The sequence below is a fragment of the Crassostrea angulata genome, chromosome 5, assembly GCF_025612915.1.
Source record: "Crassostrea angulata isolate pt1a10 chromosome 5, ASM2561291v2, whole genome shotgun sequence".
NCBI lineage: Eukaryota > Metazoa > Mollusca > Bivalvia > Ostreida > Ostreidae > Magallana > Magallana angulata.
The window spans coordinates 52,054,320-52,070,088 of NC_069115.1; the positions used below are offsets into that span (position 1 = coordinate 52,054,320).

Consider the following 15,769-nt stretch of genomic DNA (forward strand, 5'->3'; position numbering starts at 1 on the left):
ATTAAAATAACCTTGTATAATAGAATTTTCTGCGTCATAAGCTGTGATCTACATCATGACGTACCATTAAAATAATTGTCTTCTAAAGTATTTCAGGTATGATACATGTATTCTTAAAATATAACAACAAAAATTATATTTACTTGTATGTATTAGGTCTATGGACATCTGTTTATTTTCTTCGTGATCTATTAGTAATGAAATATTATGCTTGCTGATCTATGTTAATTAACATGACTCACACTGTACACAAATGTTGTATATCATGCAAATCAATCAGGTGATATGCCTAATAAATGGACATGGAATGTGAGGGTTACACATTTACTCCAAAATAATAAAAAATGGTAAGTCGTGCTTACTGCAACTTGGAACGCAGATTACCACACCCATTTTCCATCTTTATTGGAAAAAAAATCGAAGCCAGCTCACACGTATTTTTATTTATGTTTTATATACATAATGCTTTATTGATATGGTAACTTATTCTTCTTTTAAAGCTGGTTTATAAAATTGCTTTTTTCGACTCTTTTTTTATATGTCAGTCAAAAATTGCAATTTTTAAAAATAGCTCATAGAGTATAGAAAAGATTTCATTATTTTATAAAAATTGTTTACAAATTAGTATGTTTAAAAAGTAAAAATTGAGTGTCTGCCTTGTATTTTTTTCGATATTTAAAACGAATTTAAAACAGAGGAAGGGAGGGTGGTTCATGCATTGAGTGTCTGTGGTCGTGCCCGCATTCCTTACTCTGCAGATATCACACTAAACTTGTAACTACGTAAATTTAACTGCCAGTGTGATGTTTCATACTGAAAACCAGGGAAGATTTCAGAATACATATATTTTTTTTAGTGTTTATTAACCACTCCAAGAGAATGTTGGTCCTCATATGCATTCTGCCTTTTATTTAATTGCTTAATGTGCGTGTACACAAGTATAAATACTGTTGACATTGGCTTGTAAAAAACCCTTAAAAGCAAAAACATTTAATTGAAATGTGTGCCAAATTTCGAAAACACGTTCGATTGAATGTGTTTAAATACATTCTATATGTAACTTTAAACAATATACAATGTCATAAAATTCAGGAAGTAAAAATCATCCACTTGATTCAAGCATCTAAAAAAATCATTTTAAAAAAATGACTATTTCTATGCGTATGCAATTTCTCAGCTTTAATAATATTTAAACTCACAAAAAATGCACCCAACACATACGCATAAAAAATATTAATAAACTGGTACACAAATTTTCATGTAGGTAATTACACTATTTTGGGGAATGTGTTTTTGGAAAATCGCAATTAATCAAAGATGTTTTTCCCGTTCATGGGTATAACGCAGGAAGTGTGATATAGGCTAGGTTCCTCTGTCCTGTTGTACAACTTTTCATCATGAAATGCAAACACACATCTATCATAAAGTTAGTATGCGTACTTAAGCATTCAAGTGACAATTTGTCAAAATAAACTTCAAAACGGTTCTATAGGATATTATTACCGTGATTATTTTATACATATATATTTATGTAATGGTGACCATTATATAAAAAAGAAATGATAAACTGTAAAGATACAAAAACAGATAAATAACAAAACATTAATTGAATAAAGACAACTTTTTGAAACGATTGGATTTTCTTTTATCTATACAAATATTTTCTTCATATAGATGCTAGTAAATTTTCTCTTAAAACATAAAAGCACGCACTTTTTACTGTTTGTACTGGTAATTTACACATACGGAAGTGACGCACGGAACGCGTAAACAAGCTCAAAAATAAACAAAATATAAAATAAACACTTAAACATGTATTTATAAGTTAAATGTAGCTAGAATACATCCATATGTAAAACCATTGGACTAGATATACCAAATCATGTATGCTTAAATATCACTCTCATGCTTAAATTTTACAACTACTTGTGTTAAGTCAATTCTTTCCACTCCGCCTCTTTCTGTTTCAAATAAAACACTATAACAGGGCAGAAAACTATTTCATACAACGTAAGTTGTATACCAGACCCTACTCATAAATAATGCAATTTTATCAGTAGTTTCTTGGTCACTTTTTACACACATTTCACAAAGTTCACAAACTGAACTTAACCACCAAAATCTCACTTCCATTTCGATAATTTAAATTAATTCTCCTATTCAATACAGATTTTTTCCTCTTTTAGACATACAACAAACGCTATATATCGTATTCAAAACGATACAAACTTCAGCAATCCTTATGAATTCATTGGTTCATACAAATCTTGGGGCTCATCGACAGGTTTGGATTCAGGGACCAATTCAAGGTATTTCCACGGACTCTGCATATTCACATAGTCCAATGCAGAGCATGTTGAAGTAATACTATCCTCGAGAGGATTTCGCGGTGGGGCTTTCCAACCTTTTTTAGATTTTGCTGTGGCCTTATTATTATCACACACATAATACTCTGCCCCCTCCCCGGTGGAGTACAATCTGGTATTGCTCATTTTCGGGGCCACATATTCATCAACGTCTTCATTGTTCTGACCTTTTTTCTTGGCGTTCACATACTTCGGTTCTGATGTGCCATTACTAGAGATAGACTCACTAGCCTTTAGTTTAAGCTCCTTCTGTTTTCTCTTTGAAGGGGCATTTTCATAATCCACAGAGCTACTAGATGGTGGGTCTGGTGCCATGAAGGCCGGACACGACGGTGCCTCGGGCTCCACAGAGAGTGTTGAGGTGGGGTCCTTTTCATAAGTGTGTTTCTCTTTTTTATTGCCTTTCTTGACCTTTTTACTCCTATTCTCCAAGGCTATTTTGTCAATATCATCAGGATTTGGAAGTGGGTTCGGTAGGGGTTTCTTCTTTTTCCTTAGATACTTTCTTCTGTTTAAGAGCAAAAATGAATAGAACTGTTTAAAACGTGTATGTTTTCTAGATGTAAACTGCATTGTTAAAGTTTGTGTTCAAACCTAGCTTACCGCAAAAATAGTGCTACAAATAAGGCGATGAACACAAAGAGAGTGGCGGAGATGGTGATACCGATAACCATGCCTACGTTTGGTGGTGCTGGAAAAGACAAACATTCAGACATTATTTACTTTACTGGATAATACTTTGATGCATTCAATACGTGTATTACTACATATTGTTTCTTTTATTGTGTATATATTATGTATTCTTTGTATCTAATGAGCCATTTGGCTTAAGGAATAAATAAACTAAACTAAACGGTTATTGCTCAAAGCAATATGAATTTATAGTGGTTTAATCAAACTGCACGAAAAAACAACAATTTGCATTGCTTCATTTAGGATAACTCCAGGTAAATCAGAATCAACAGAGTTTCTGCAATCATGTGAATGCTTATTTAAATCAAAGTACTGAAGAACTGGCGAGAAACCTCCATATGAATCATGTTAAATAATATTTAAAGATAAAATTAATTCAATCAAACTATATGTATCAGTGGTAGAAATATTTCTCGAAAATTGTATGGATCCAAGCAATTTTGAACTCTAGTCTCGTTCAACCAAACGCTCGGCTGACACCGTAAATCTCCGACAAGGGTTTACGGAGACAGCCGAGCGTCGAGTTGAACGAGACTATATTGAACTCTGGCGTAGGAATATATACGACTACAAAAATATTTAAATTGTTCGTACCATTTAAAATCTGACTATTTTTAAGGTATTTCTAAATAATAAGTTTCCTTGAAAAACAATGCTTTAGCATACATTACATCGAATTCATCAATTATTTTTAAGAACTAAGTCTTGTCAGGAGCAATGATTTGTGCTGAGGTCCAAACACTGTTTCACTTTCGGTTTGTCCGCGTGACTGCATAGGAGAGTTGATTAAAAATCAACTCCCAAAAACCAGTATATTTTGTCATAGCTAATGAACATCTTGTATGAATGTTCCTAAAGCCAATTGACAATTTCATTATTATTATAACTGAAGTTCAGGAAATTGCGCATGCGCAGTGGCCATGTATGCAAATTACCAGATCAAAATATCACTAATCGGGGTAAAATCCCCACATTAACCAACTGGCAGCATACATAAGCCATTTATTGTACATAAATTGTTTATTTACATGCATTCCAATACCAAAAGTTTATCTATAGAGACACTTTGTCCTTTTCATACTTTATTTACAGATTTCAAATCCAGCATGTGCGGTTTAGTTTGTAATGGACTGTTCTTGAATTAAAGCATGAACACAGTCTTCAATATACGTTTAAGAGGCAAGTTTCCTTTTTAACTTAGCTTCCATTTCATCTTTAATCATGCATTCTTTGATTTCTTTTAATTATTTAAAAGATGCAGTTAATATCAATGGAATTTTAGTATTCCATCGATTTTTTACTATTTCTTTAAAATAAAAAAAAAACAAACTAAAAAAATGATAAAAGATGAAATGGAAGCTTACTTAAAATTTATAAAATATATGAATTAAGTATATGAAGCGCATATACCCTGTAATTTAATTACTTTATGACTTCCATACACGAAATTTGGCATAAAGGAACATATATACAAAAGCCATGTTTAAACGATGATCTTGGATTTTTCAATTAAATAGATGGTCACATGATGCCACAAGATAGACATAATTGAAATTATTTAAGATCTTCCAATTCATCTCAAATAATTCAAATGATTATTTCCTTATTATATAGTAGAACCTCTTAAAAAAAGTTTAACATGTTCACTAAGCTATGAAAGTTTTAAATTTCTCTCACGCATACGTAAGTAGAAAAATTGGTAAACAGTCGCATTTATAATTTGTAATCTATTTGATAAAATGTTAACAACATTTTCTAACTTTACTCATAAGGAAATATAACTTGTGATTAGATAAAATTGAATGGTTAGCATCATGGTCTCATTTATTTGACGCGCAGTCACCGTGAAGGTTTGGTTTGAATATCAAACTGATGACGGATGAATTCATCATAAACAAACAATATTTTCCTGTTGTTAAATTCAGCAGGAATAAAATTTGTATCAAGATGCGTTCGTTAAAACGCCTAGCAATCCAGAATAATGATTGTTGAATTGTATGTCCATACATTGATCATAACGGAATAGATTTACAATATATAACAAGTTTTAATTAATTTGAACATATTTTATTATGTAAATATACATTTACATAAATGGATTGGGCAGCAGGCAATGCCTCTGTAGGCTTTCGCCATGTTTTACTTAGCTTGGTTTTGTAGTAATTTACATGCATATCATCGAAAACAAATAGATGAACAGTTTTTTTTTTTTGTTGAAAGCGCGTCAGTTGTTCAGTATACGTAGCTAAATGTTAAATTGGAACATATCGACTAAGATTCATATGTTCTATAAATATAATAATTTTTGGAAAACTGAAAGACGGATTGGACACACAACACAATACAATTGTCTCAGGATCTTTTATCTGCAATGGCATATACAACTGACCTGCTGTGTTCTATGAGAGAGTTGTTGGCTGATTTTTACATCGTTCAAGCACAAAAAGATGAGGTTGAAATAAGAATTACAATTGACGATGGTATTTGACCTAATTATTAGGGTTTTCCATAAGTCGAATGAAATATGTTTTATGTCAATTACTAATTTGAGTACTTAGTATGCAGTAAATGATAACAATATATCATTTATTTTTGCATGTGATCGCATGAAATAGTACCATTTTCAGAAATATTATTGTAGGTCCTCTGTATATATACTACGTTTATAGATTAAAGTACTTTTAACAATAAAAGTACTATTTACCGAGCATATCCGGAGTTTTACAAATATTCTTAACAAACAAAAATCTTAAAGATAAATATATATATATGCATTTCACCAAAGAGTTTGTAAATTAATAGAGAGAGAAAGTGATCTCTAGATATGTTTTTAATTTTCACTTCATGTTCATTTTAGGTTAGTGATTAAAATGCACGAATCCAGGTTTTTTTAAGGGAAGGTGGGGTCCATGAGATAATTATGTTTACTGGAAGGGGGTGGGGTGGATTCATATTGTGGGGCATATTTTTGGTAAATTTACTTTGTGAATTTTAATAAGTTGTAATTTTCCAGAAAGGAGAGGGATCCAGACCCAACCCCAGACCGCCCTTAAGATCCGCGCATGAATGATACATGATATAAAATTCTGTTGAAAAAAGTGATACGGGATTAATTAAAAGCTAGCACTTAAAAGATTTAAAATCTAAGCAATAATCGCCTCATTCTTTGACATTTTAAAACTGCATTAACATATACACATTCTGAAGTTAGTTTAGCTATTGGTACTTAGATAAATGGTGTCTAAATCACCTAGTCATCTGCCCCACCCCCTCTCTATTAAACATCGCAAGATAATATAAAGAACGGACGATAAACTACATGTGTAATGCCTGTGTGGTTAATTATACGTCAAAACAGCTTATTTAAAAACAAAACTTCCGTAAACATAACACTGATTAAGCAGGAATTCCATATTATCATCATTTCAAAAACACCAATTGACAAACTTTTTGATTAAACTTAATTACAGCATAAAGGAGAGAGAAAGCTTTACCTGAAGTGGTTGAATCGTCATTAATGGTGGTAGTCGGTACCGTCGTTGATTCAGTGGTAGTGGTAATGGTTGTTGTAGGTGAAGCAGTGGTGTTGGTTATAGAATCCGGCTCCGTTGTAATATCTGACGCCATCTCTACAAACAGGCAGAAGATGATGAGAAAAGAAAATACAACACAAACTATTCTCCTTGCATGTTTCCCTTCTGTTTGACTAAGGTCATATGGGATGGTTTCCGGTGAATCACCATGACAACCAGGAAGAGGGCCCTTATCTTCAAGTCAAACAATTTACAGATGTTAGGGCTTTAGTGTCATCATCTACACACTTCTCTGTCTGACCGTGTCTGTTTAACTTAGCTTAATTAGATTGATTGGTTACTAATAATAGCCAGTACATGGACTAGAATTTGACAGTGGTTTAACTTTTCTGTAAAGAAATAAAGGGGGTGGATCGTATGAAAAATAACATATACATCGCTATATTTGCCTGAAACAACAATTAAAGATGGAGTGCTTATACATGTACGGTGTATTATATACATGTATGTATTGAAATGCATGTATCATTTCATGAAACCTGTATCTGATATAAGCTTTTTCTCATTTAGAGTTTTATTATATTTTCGTAATGCAAGGCCTGGTCTTGCTGGAAAAATCACACACATTCGCAAAACATCTGATCATATAAAAAGTTGTAATAAAATACGACCGTATAGCAAAAATCATGTTTGATGCATGTACCTATATATAATGAACATGTTGGGGTGTTGGGATGGGGGGGGGGAGGTGTTGAACATCCTACCTAATCTCCAAACATGTAATACTATATACATATCTTTATATATATAATGAAGATTACATACATGCCAGATAATTTCCTTTTTGAAAAACTGGAATTCATATGTTGAATATTACTTACATGTATAATAATGTCATTGATGTAGTACTTTTCCGTTTTCCTTGGAATCCTATACTTACTTTGTGTGTTTTTTGGAATAATTTTACATAAACAGGAAAATATTGATTTATGCAAGCATTTTATTCAGTTATATTAGGAGTAAATAAAATTAGATTTACTCTAAATGAGGAACTTAATACGTACATGGAATAATTACTTCGCATATCCTTGTTTTGATTATCAAACAAATGAAGAAAATGGCTTTGTATACAGAATATTTTTCTTTTTAATTATGATAAGTTATAGGATTGTTTACAGTCGGCGTTTATTAAGTCAGTCTTTTCAGTTCTTTGTTTTAATACTGTGAATACTCGGGGAAATGGAAACGTGTGCAAATATGATAACAAACATTATACTACTCAGACGGCAAGAGGTGTCAGTATATTTGGTAACAGTCACACACTTAAAGATGTTTAGTGTGTTTGCACACCTGAAAACCTATACAGGTGAAACACGTTGTGTTTTTATCTGATTTAGACTCCCCTAGCAGTAAACCAACATTATTAATTATCGTGTTTATTCGCTTTTAATTACTCCCTCAGGTAACCATGTCGAGATAATGGCTTGACCTGCAAATGGCGCATGAAAAGATGTCAGTGCTTGTTTGTCTATACATGATTGTATCCATTGAGAGAGAGAGAGAGAGAGAGAGAGAGAGAGAGAGAGAGAGAGAGAGAGAGTGAGAGAGAGAGAGAGAGAATTTTGATGAATGGTTTGTTTCAACAAATGTAAAAAAAAAAATGCTTTTAATTAGATTGATGATTATCTTGCTCCGAATGAAAAAAAATAATGTTATTGTAGTTTGAGTATACCCCCACTTAAAAAACAAAAGACACATGAAATATGGAAGGGGAAAACTTCCTATATTTATCGCTTATCTTTAAGAGGGTGAGAGTTCTGTCATTAAAGTCAACAACGGAAATAGACTGTCAAGTTCATAAGTCATATACAAAGTTAACTATGTGCCTATCTAATATACATCTCCACACGAGGTTGGGTATTTCCTTTCGTAAACAATAAAAAGCACTCTCTCGTTTGACATTGTGCGTATTTCCTGTAGGTATATATAACCTGGACGACCGATTCAAAATCAAGTTTTAATTTGATCATCGAGTTTCGAGGCATATCATGGTGCATGCATTGTGTAACTGCACGTATATGATGTATTCATTCTTTAATGATTATCCCAACATTCTCATGTAATTAACTTTTTATAGTTGTCTGTCTGGGTTTACAAGAAATCCATTATATGAGTTCAGCTGTTTCTATTATCAGACAGCCTCTTCAAATCCCTCTACCTCTTATACTTCACTTTGATTTAAGGGCGTAGGTAAAAATGATTCATATATACACTGGGTAAACTTCTGTTATACCAATAACTTTAGCAAACTTGTTTTTTCTATTCAGTTTCAAATACATGCATGACATGAACGGTTATCCCTCTATTATATTTCCCTTTAATTTTAGAACATAATTTGATCTATACACTACAACCATGTAAACTTAAAAAAGAAAGTTGAATATATGTGTCTCATGTTTATAAAACCGTAGTTAAAAGGCACTAAACTATGTTTGAGTGTTTTTTCATGCATCGGATGTACCTAGTGTAAAACACCAATTCATTCATTAACTTGACCTATATACATCACGATAAAGGATTAACTACAATACCTTTTATTCTATATCTAGAAAAACTTACCTCACTTCCTCTCGCAAAAAAAACCCCGCCAGAACACAAAGTAATGGAAAAGTATATTCACAATCACACAAGATAATGAACTGATACACCTAGTCTTTCTCGGAAATTCGTTATCTATCCCATAATTAACAGGAAGCTTACAACAACAAAAAACCTCTCTAACTAACAATGCCAAAAAGGAAGTAAATAGAAATCTCGAGCTCAGTATTATCGAGTTGTCGTTCCTGATAACGATTATCGGAATTGTCTTTCTTTTTATTACAACACAACCTGAGAGAGAGAGAGAGAGAGAGAGAGAGAGAGAGAGAGAGAGAGAGAGAGAGAGAGAGAGAGAGAGAGAGATTTAAGGTGAGTTTCGTTCGAATATGTCTCGCGAGAGGAATGAAGGTCTAGATAAGCATTGCGGTTACACCCCCCCCCCATAAAATAACAAAACTTTTAAAAATATTCCAAACCGTGAGAGGTGTAAGGGAAGGAGGGATCGTTTCCTTCAACCCAACAAACAGTTTTCACTATCAGCCACCCCCCCCCCCAAAAAAAAAAATTAAAAATTAAAATTAGGATATAAGAAAAAAATAAGTTTTAATTATATTTTTCTTTAATCATTTACAAAGGGTCTATGTACATGTAGAAATTAAAACCCTAATGATACATTCAAGCCATATATTGTTAATGTGTGTTACATGTACTAAATCAGCGCACGGGTTAAGTTGATAAATAAACCATATTTCAGAAATTATGTTATTTGTAATTTTTTAAGGAATAAGGAATTATTCTTTGAGTATTATGATGTGATAATTTCGGTCGGGGCGTAATCAAATTCAATAAAGCCCGAAGGGCTTTATGACAGATTTAAACACGCTCCGACCGAAATTATCACCTCCTAATATACAAAGAATGATTCCTTATTTCTTATATCCATGCAATTTTAAGCCATTGTACGACTGAATATTTAAATATAAATAAGTAAACCCCGCTGGCGCCCCAATTTTACGATATTTGAAGTTATAGGTTATATAGTACCAAATCGATACGTAGTGTTGTCACAGGCAAAGACACTGGAAATGTAAATATTAAGAAAATACATGTATGTGTCATAAATATAAAATAAAGACAGCACCTAGAGTTGCTGCAGACCTAGCCAGGTGGAAATCCCTTGTAGACGCCTCAAGCACCTGACGGCGCAGAGAGGATTGAGTGAGTGAGTGAGTGATAAATACAGAAAAAGAATTTGTGTATTTTACATGCAAAATTTATTTATATTTAGCGTAACACTCTCATCGTTTTAATTAAAAGAGTACTACATAAAGAGAATAGGATTGGTTGCCTCTTTCAGCATGGTAATGGCTTTAAAATCATTTTAACAAGACCTTGGACTTTCAGTAGGGCGTAGCTATCTATTTCTTGCATCAAAAGAAGTTAAAAATGACGCAGCTTCAATCAAAATATTCACCAATTGCGTAGTCTTAGCTCAAAAGCCAGACAAATCTTGTTGATTTCAAAGAGCTATGGCTGAGTGGCCAGCAATGAAATTGACAGACCTACGTCACAGTGCTATTTGACCCAACTATCCAAAGTCCAAGCTCTTGTTAAAATGGTTCTAAACTCCGGAATCATCATTTTCAATGGTATATTTTTCTTTTCCTCAAGAGTTATCTATAACTGTACATGTATCTGTATCATTACAAAAATATTTTCTGGTATACGTACAAGTATAACTAATTTTCACTCACTGAAACCACTCAAAAATCATTTGATAAAGTACAACTACTTTATAGGATAAAAATATGCATTTAAAATTAAGAATGAGCAAAATGTATATGATTAATAAACATTCTGGGTAGCTCTCAATTTAAAAATAAATTATTGATTCCTGTATAACCACGCCCTTCCTGACCACTTGTCAAGATTTTCTTCGATCACTAGTGTGCTGTATGTCATTAGAAGGAGAGTTAGAACCATTTTTCCAAGAGCTTGGACTTTGGGTAGTTATGTCAAACAGCTATGTGACGTAGGTCTGTCTATTTCATTGCTTGCCACTCAGCCATGGCTCTTTGAAATCAACAAGATTTGTCTGGCTTTTGAGCTAGGACTAAGCAATAGGTGAATATTTCGCTTGACACTGCGTCATTTTTAACTTGTGTTGACGCAAGAAATAGATACGTCTAACCAAAAGTCCAAGGTCTTGTTAAAATGGTTCTATCTCAAGTATCGCTGTTTTTCTGCGATATTTAAAGCAGTTGGGTAATTCTGTCAGATTAAAATCATAGGAAATAATGGAACAATGCCACCTGCCACCACATACCCGGCCCTTTCTCATTTGCTTCTTGTGTGTTGCACGATGTACGTAGAGGATGAGCGTTTAAGACATTGCTCTTCCGCGTTTCTTTTAAACATGAGTTATATCTACATGTATATCCATTCTGGAGTTGTTTCTTTCACTGTTTTGTGACAGGAATTCATGCTTGAATTCACAGCAACGACCAGTTTGTAAATTTCATAAATTCTTGTTTTTATGTTTTTTATGAATAGATTTAAAAATGCTGACGAGAAAACACTGTGAGAATGTATATGGGGGTTGGGTCAATAAATTAACCACCAGGCTTGCCTTAAACTTTTCAGTGTGGCATTTTTGACCATAAACTATAATTATTTATTAAAGAAAAATCCAAATATTTTAGCTTTAAATTTTTTTTATTTTTTTGGGGGGTATCTTTATAAAGAATTTTTCTTCTAAAGAGGAAATGGCTACGCCCACCTAGCGCCTTAATCCCATACAGGAGCGGCAGTACTAGTCTGTCATTAGGTTGCTTGCCAATGTTGACCAACAAACTACGTACTGTTTATGTCGGACAAAATAAATTTTAAAAAGAAATAATAGCCACCCACGGCGCTAAAAAGAACGCACATTAACAAATAAGTGACACGGCGCAACCAAATTAAGAAACATGTACATTTGTTGCAATAGCTTCACAATGAAATATCTGTAAAAATGGTCACACCTCATTGAGCACGTGTAGTCAATGACGCAAAACTAAAATAGCACAACAAGCCTCCCGTCTGTGGACTCGGCTTTTCCATCAATGTTCGATCAAAATGCATCAGAGTTGAGATGAAGCGTTCCAATGATGGCTCGACTGTAGTTTTTATGAAGTTTTATGTCGGTCTGCAGTCATCAGCTTATCATGTAGTCGAACAGTGTGCTTAGAGACATGCAGATTCGCGCCCGCTTGGTCATTTTATTGGGAATAACTTTATTTTATTTCAAATATGCCGGTAAGGAATATTGCGTTACCCAATTAAGGATTTATTATGAAGGAACACAACACAACAATATATTGTTGAAGTGTATGATTGAAAATTTTAATATTAAATAACGACACTCGAAAAAATTATGAATCTCTATTTTGTTTTATATTTTAGAATCCGTGACAAAGTATGCCTGCGTGAGTTTTAGCGGAATAGGCAGTCCACGTGCCCCTTATGGCGGTGTTATGGGTCCTAACTGGGAATTTGACTTGTTCGGCGACAGCAACTCCAACTCAGCATCTTCTGAGGAATTCTTTGGATTCGGCGGTTATGATCCCCGAGCGACCCGGTACGGAATGATCCCGGGGTTCGGTGGCCCTGCACCTAATATGTCCCCAGGGACATCCCCGCTAGCAGCGGGTGCGTTTTCCCCACCTTACACCGGGGCAGCGGCTCCCGGTTTGCCGAACACAGCGGCCAGTCTCGGGGGTGCCTCACATATTACTGGACAAAGCCCCCAAGCCATTGGACCCCCGGGTCACATGCCCTACCCCCCTCGCCCACCAGGAAATCCAGGGATGGTTTTAACCGGAAGACTTACATGCGCTGACCGTCCGGGGTCCACCATTTTAATAACAAAACTGGTTTACGGCAATGGCGGCATATACACGTGTTCCGCGCCTGACCAGGACTGTGATATTGTGGACTATCAAGACACGGAAATCACGCCGTTCTGTGACGGTAGAGTCAACTGCAACATCAGAACCACGGGGAAGCTGTTACCCTCCTGTAAAGCAACCAGTAATTTCGTCCATGTGGAATACGAATGTATTTTTCGTAAGTAAAACAATGAAATGAACTACTAGTAATGTGTTTCAAGCAATTCTTTTGTTGGAAGGTAAATCTGATATATAAAATTATAAGCACTGTAAAGACTTAGAGTATCCGTAATCAAAAATAAGTTTCTATATCATAATCCAAAATTAAAAAATGTTTTCTATTGGTTCATAACTTTGTATTGTGCCCTTACAGCGTGGTCGTCTTTCAACATATGCAAGGACACTGAGACTGTTGTACGGGAACTGGAAGTCTACATCATGTCACCCAGCTTCTTCCAGGCAGCAACCCCGCCATCCAAAAAGTGCGAATGTATCCTGAAAAGTCGTTACGACAACCGCATCATGGCCCAGTACGTGCACACCGATCTACACGAGTCCGGAAATCTCACGTGCACCGATAGTTCTGTCCTGTTTGAGAGTAAACTAAACCCCAACCAGACAGAGCTCGAGAAAAGGACGGAAGTGTGCGGCAGACGATCACTCAACAATTACTTGTACAGGGGTGATCTCAGAATCACATTTCGTGATTCCGATTCTGGGGGATCCAGAGGCGGGTTTGTCTCCAAATTACTTGGTGTGTATTCTTTAGTTCTTCTATCTGATTTGATTCCTTCCAATTTGTATGTCGAAATATTTAGATATTTTGAAGGTAGTAAATGTAATTCACATCAAAATTTGTAACAACGTTCATATTTTATTTAGTTCCACCCATTGGAATGGGTATGCAAAATGAAATAGCTATACAGTGCGGACCTGTAAGAAACGCAGGAGATCCTACTCCTGCGCCAAACAGCATGAACAACAACCCAATGGGAATGCCGTTCCCTGGATCTTTTGGGCCCTATTCCCCATTAGGGACGCTTAATTCACCATTTCAGCAATCTCCCAGAATTCCCGCACCACCGGTGTTCGAAGGAGTCAACTCAATGCAGCCTCCTAATGTAGGAATGCCATTTCCGGGCATGGGCCCCCCACAAGCAAACTGGGGAGGACAGACAAATTGGGGCAATCCTCAGTTCCAGGCTCCCAAGTTCTCTTTCGGTCCCCCAGGCGGAGGGACCACCAGTACAGCAGCACCCCCAGCGTGGGCTAGAAATGAAAAACCGCCGATACCGATCGCAAGCAACATAGGACCGCCGCCATTGATGACAGCCACAAGAAGGCGGCCTCCTACGCGACAAAGGATACAGAGTAAGGATGTCACCGTGGAAACCAAAGATGGCGGCGTGGATAATACAGGTAAGCTTGCTTTATGTTCTTTAATCATTGAAACTACATAATGTAGTACTAATAACATGAACCAAAGTTAATCAAACAATATATGAATGAATAAAAAAGGCACTTCATTAATTTTAAACAGTACTTTTTTGTAACGTTTTTATATTTTTTAAAACATTTACATATACATGTAATGTTATTTTGTATTAAAGTTATATACTGTTTAACTTCAACATTACAGGGCGACTAGTAGCATACGTTATTGGTGGAATAGGCGCTGTTATGACAGCCTTTGGTGCTTTGTTTATTTCTTTATACTGCACAAGGAGGTAATGAATTTACACATTAATATTGACATATCAATACAATCCTGATTTAGGGCATGACGTTCTCTGTTTGAGCAGGCATGATAGGTGTAATTTTCTTCTTTTTTAAACATAATTAAATGGCCACATGGTCAATGAATTTAAGCGCTAAGGCTTACCAGTAATACTTTTTCACTTTGAATCCTAGAAAACAAAGGGTTCTTGAGAGGAGAGCTTCGGAGAAGTCGAACACTGAAATAGAAAACCAATCCTCTAGTTCTGAAGACATACCCGTGTACAACGACCCCTCTGCATCAGATCTCGTACATCCAATAGAACGCGCGAACTGTGGTCACGTGAACAGTGCCTTCGACGAAACCGAGGCAGCTGCAGGGGATAGAATCAGCGTCATATCTGGGTCATTTGAGGACATTCGTCTGCACGACGACGGGAATTACCTGTCTCTGGATGAGGTAGCAGAGGAAAGACGAAGAGGTTCCGGTGATGATGTCCCTCTCGAGATGATGGTTGAATCCAAGTACTGCAAGAGCCTCGAGGTGGTCAGACGGCCCGGGGATTTCGAAGAGAGTGTCTACGACAACAATATCTAGATCTACCGAAAATCCACAAGTTATCTATTGTTAATTGTTGCTTTTAACTTAATAAACTCTTGATAAATCTTACGTCTTCTGTTTCACATATCACTTCGTAAAATATCTGACTGAGAGCGCGCGGGCACTCTTAATATTTATATTGCTCTACGGACTTAAAAACTGATCATTGAGTATTTCTAACGGTGTGTAAATTACGAAAAACTGATCAATGAATATTTTTTACGCTGTGTAAATTAGGAATTTAGGAAATTTAGGATTTAGGACTTGTTTTTTTTTTAATTTCATCATATCTTTGATCAAAAGGTTTTAATCATACAAATGACTGAAAATTCG

The 15,769-nt window shown here is 35.2% G+C and overlaps 2 protein-coding genes across 2 annotated transcripts; one reads left to right on the forward strand and one right to left on the reverse strand.

Annotated features, from left to right (window-relative positions):
* Positions 1 to 1,638: 1,638 nt before the first annotated feature.
* Positions 1,639 to 9,420, reverse strand: LOC128185822 (uncharacterized). Its single transcript, XM_052855493.1, has 4 exons — positions 9,212 to 9,420; positions 6,554 to 6,688; positions 2,970 to 3,057; positions 1,639 to 2,874 (listed from the first exon to the last, which is right to left on the reverse strand). Exons 2-4 carry the CDS (start codon positions 6,684 to 6,686, stop codon positions 2,241 to 2,243), a joined length of 855 nt encoding a protein of 284 aa, XP_052711453.1. The 5' UTR covers positions 6,687 to 6,688; positions 9,212 to 9,420; the 3' UTR covers positions 1,639 to 2,240.
* Positions 9,421 to 12,334: 2,914 nt separating this feature from the next.
* Positions 12,335 to 15,505, forward strand: LOC128184641 (uncharacterized). Its single transcript, XM_052854201.1, has 6 exons — positions 12,335 to 12,487; positions 12,635 to 13,297; positions 13,493 to 13,873; positions 14,002 to 14,538; positions 14,759 to 14,846; positions 15,031 to 15,505. The coding sequence occupies exons 1-6, from the start codon at positions 12,424 to 12,426 to the stop codon at positions 15,431 to 15,433; spliced, it is 2,136 nt and encodes a 711-aa protein (XP_052710161.1). The 5' UTR covers positions 12,335 to 12,423; the 3' UTR covers positions 15,434 to 15,505.
* The last annotated feature ends 264 nt before the right edge of the window (positions 15,506 to 15,769 follow it).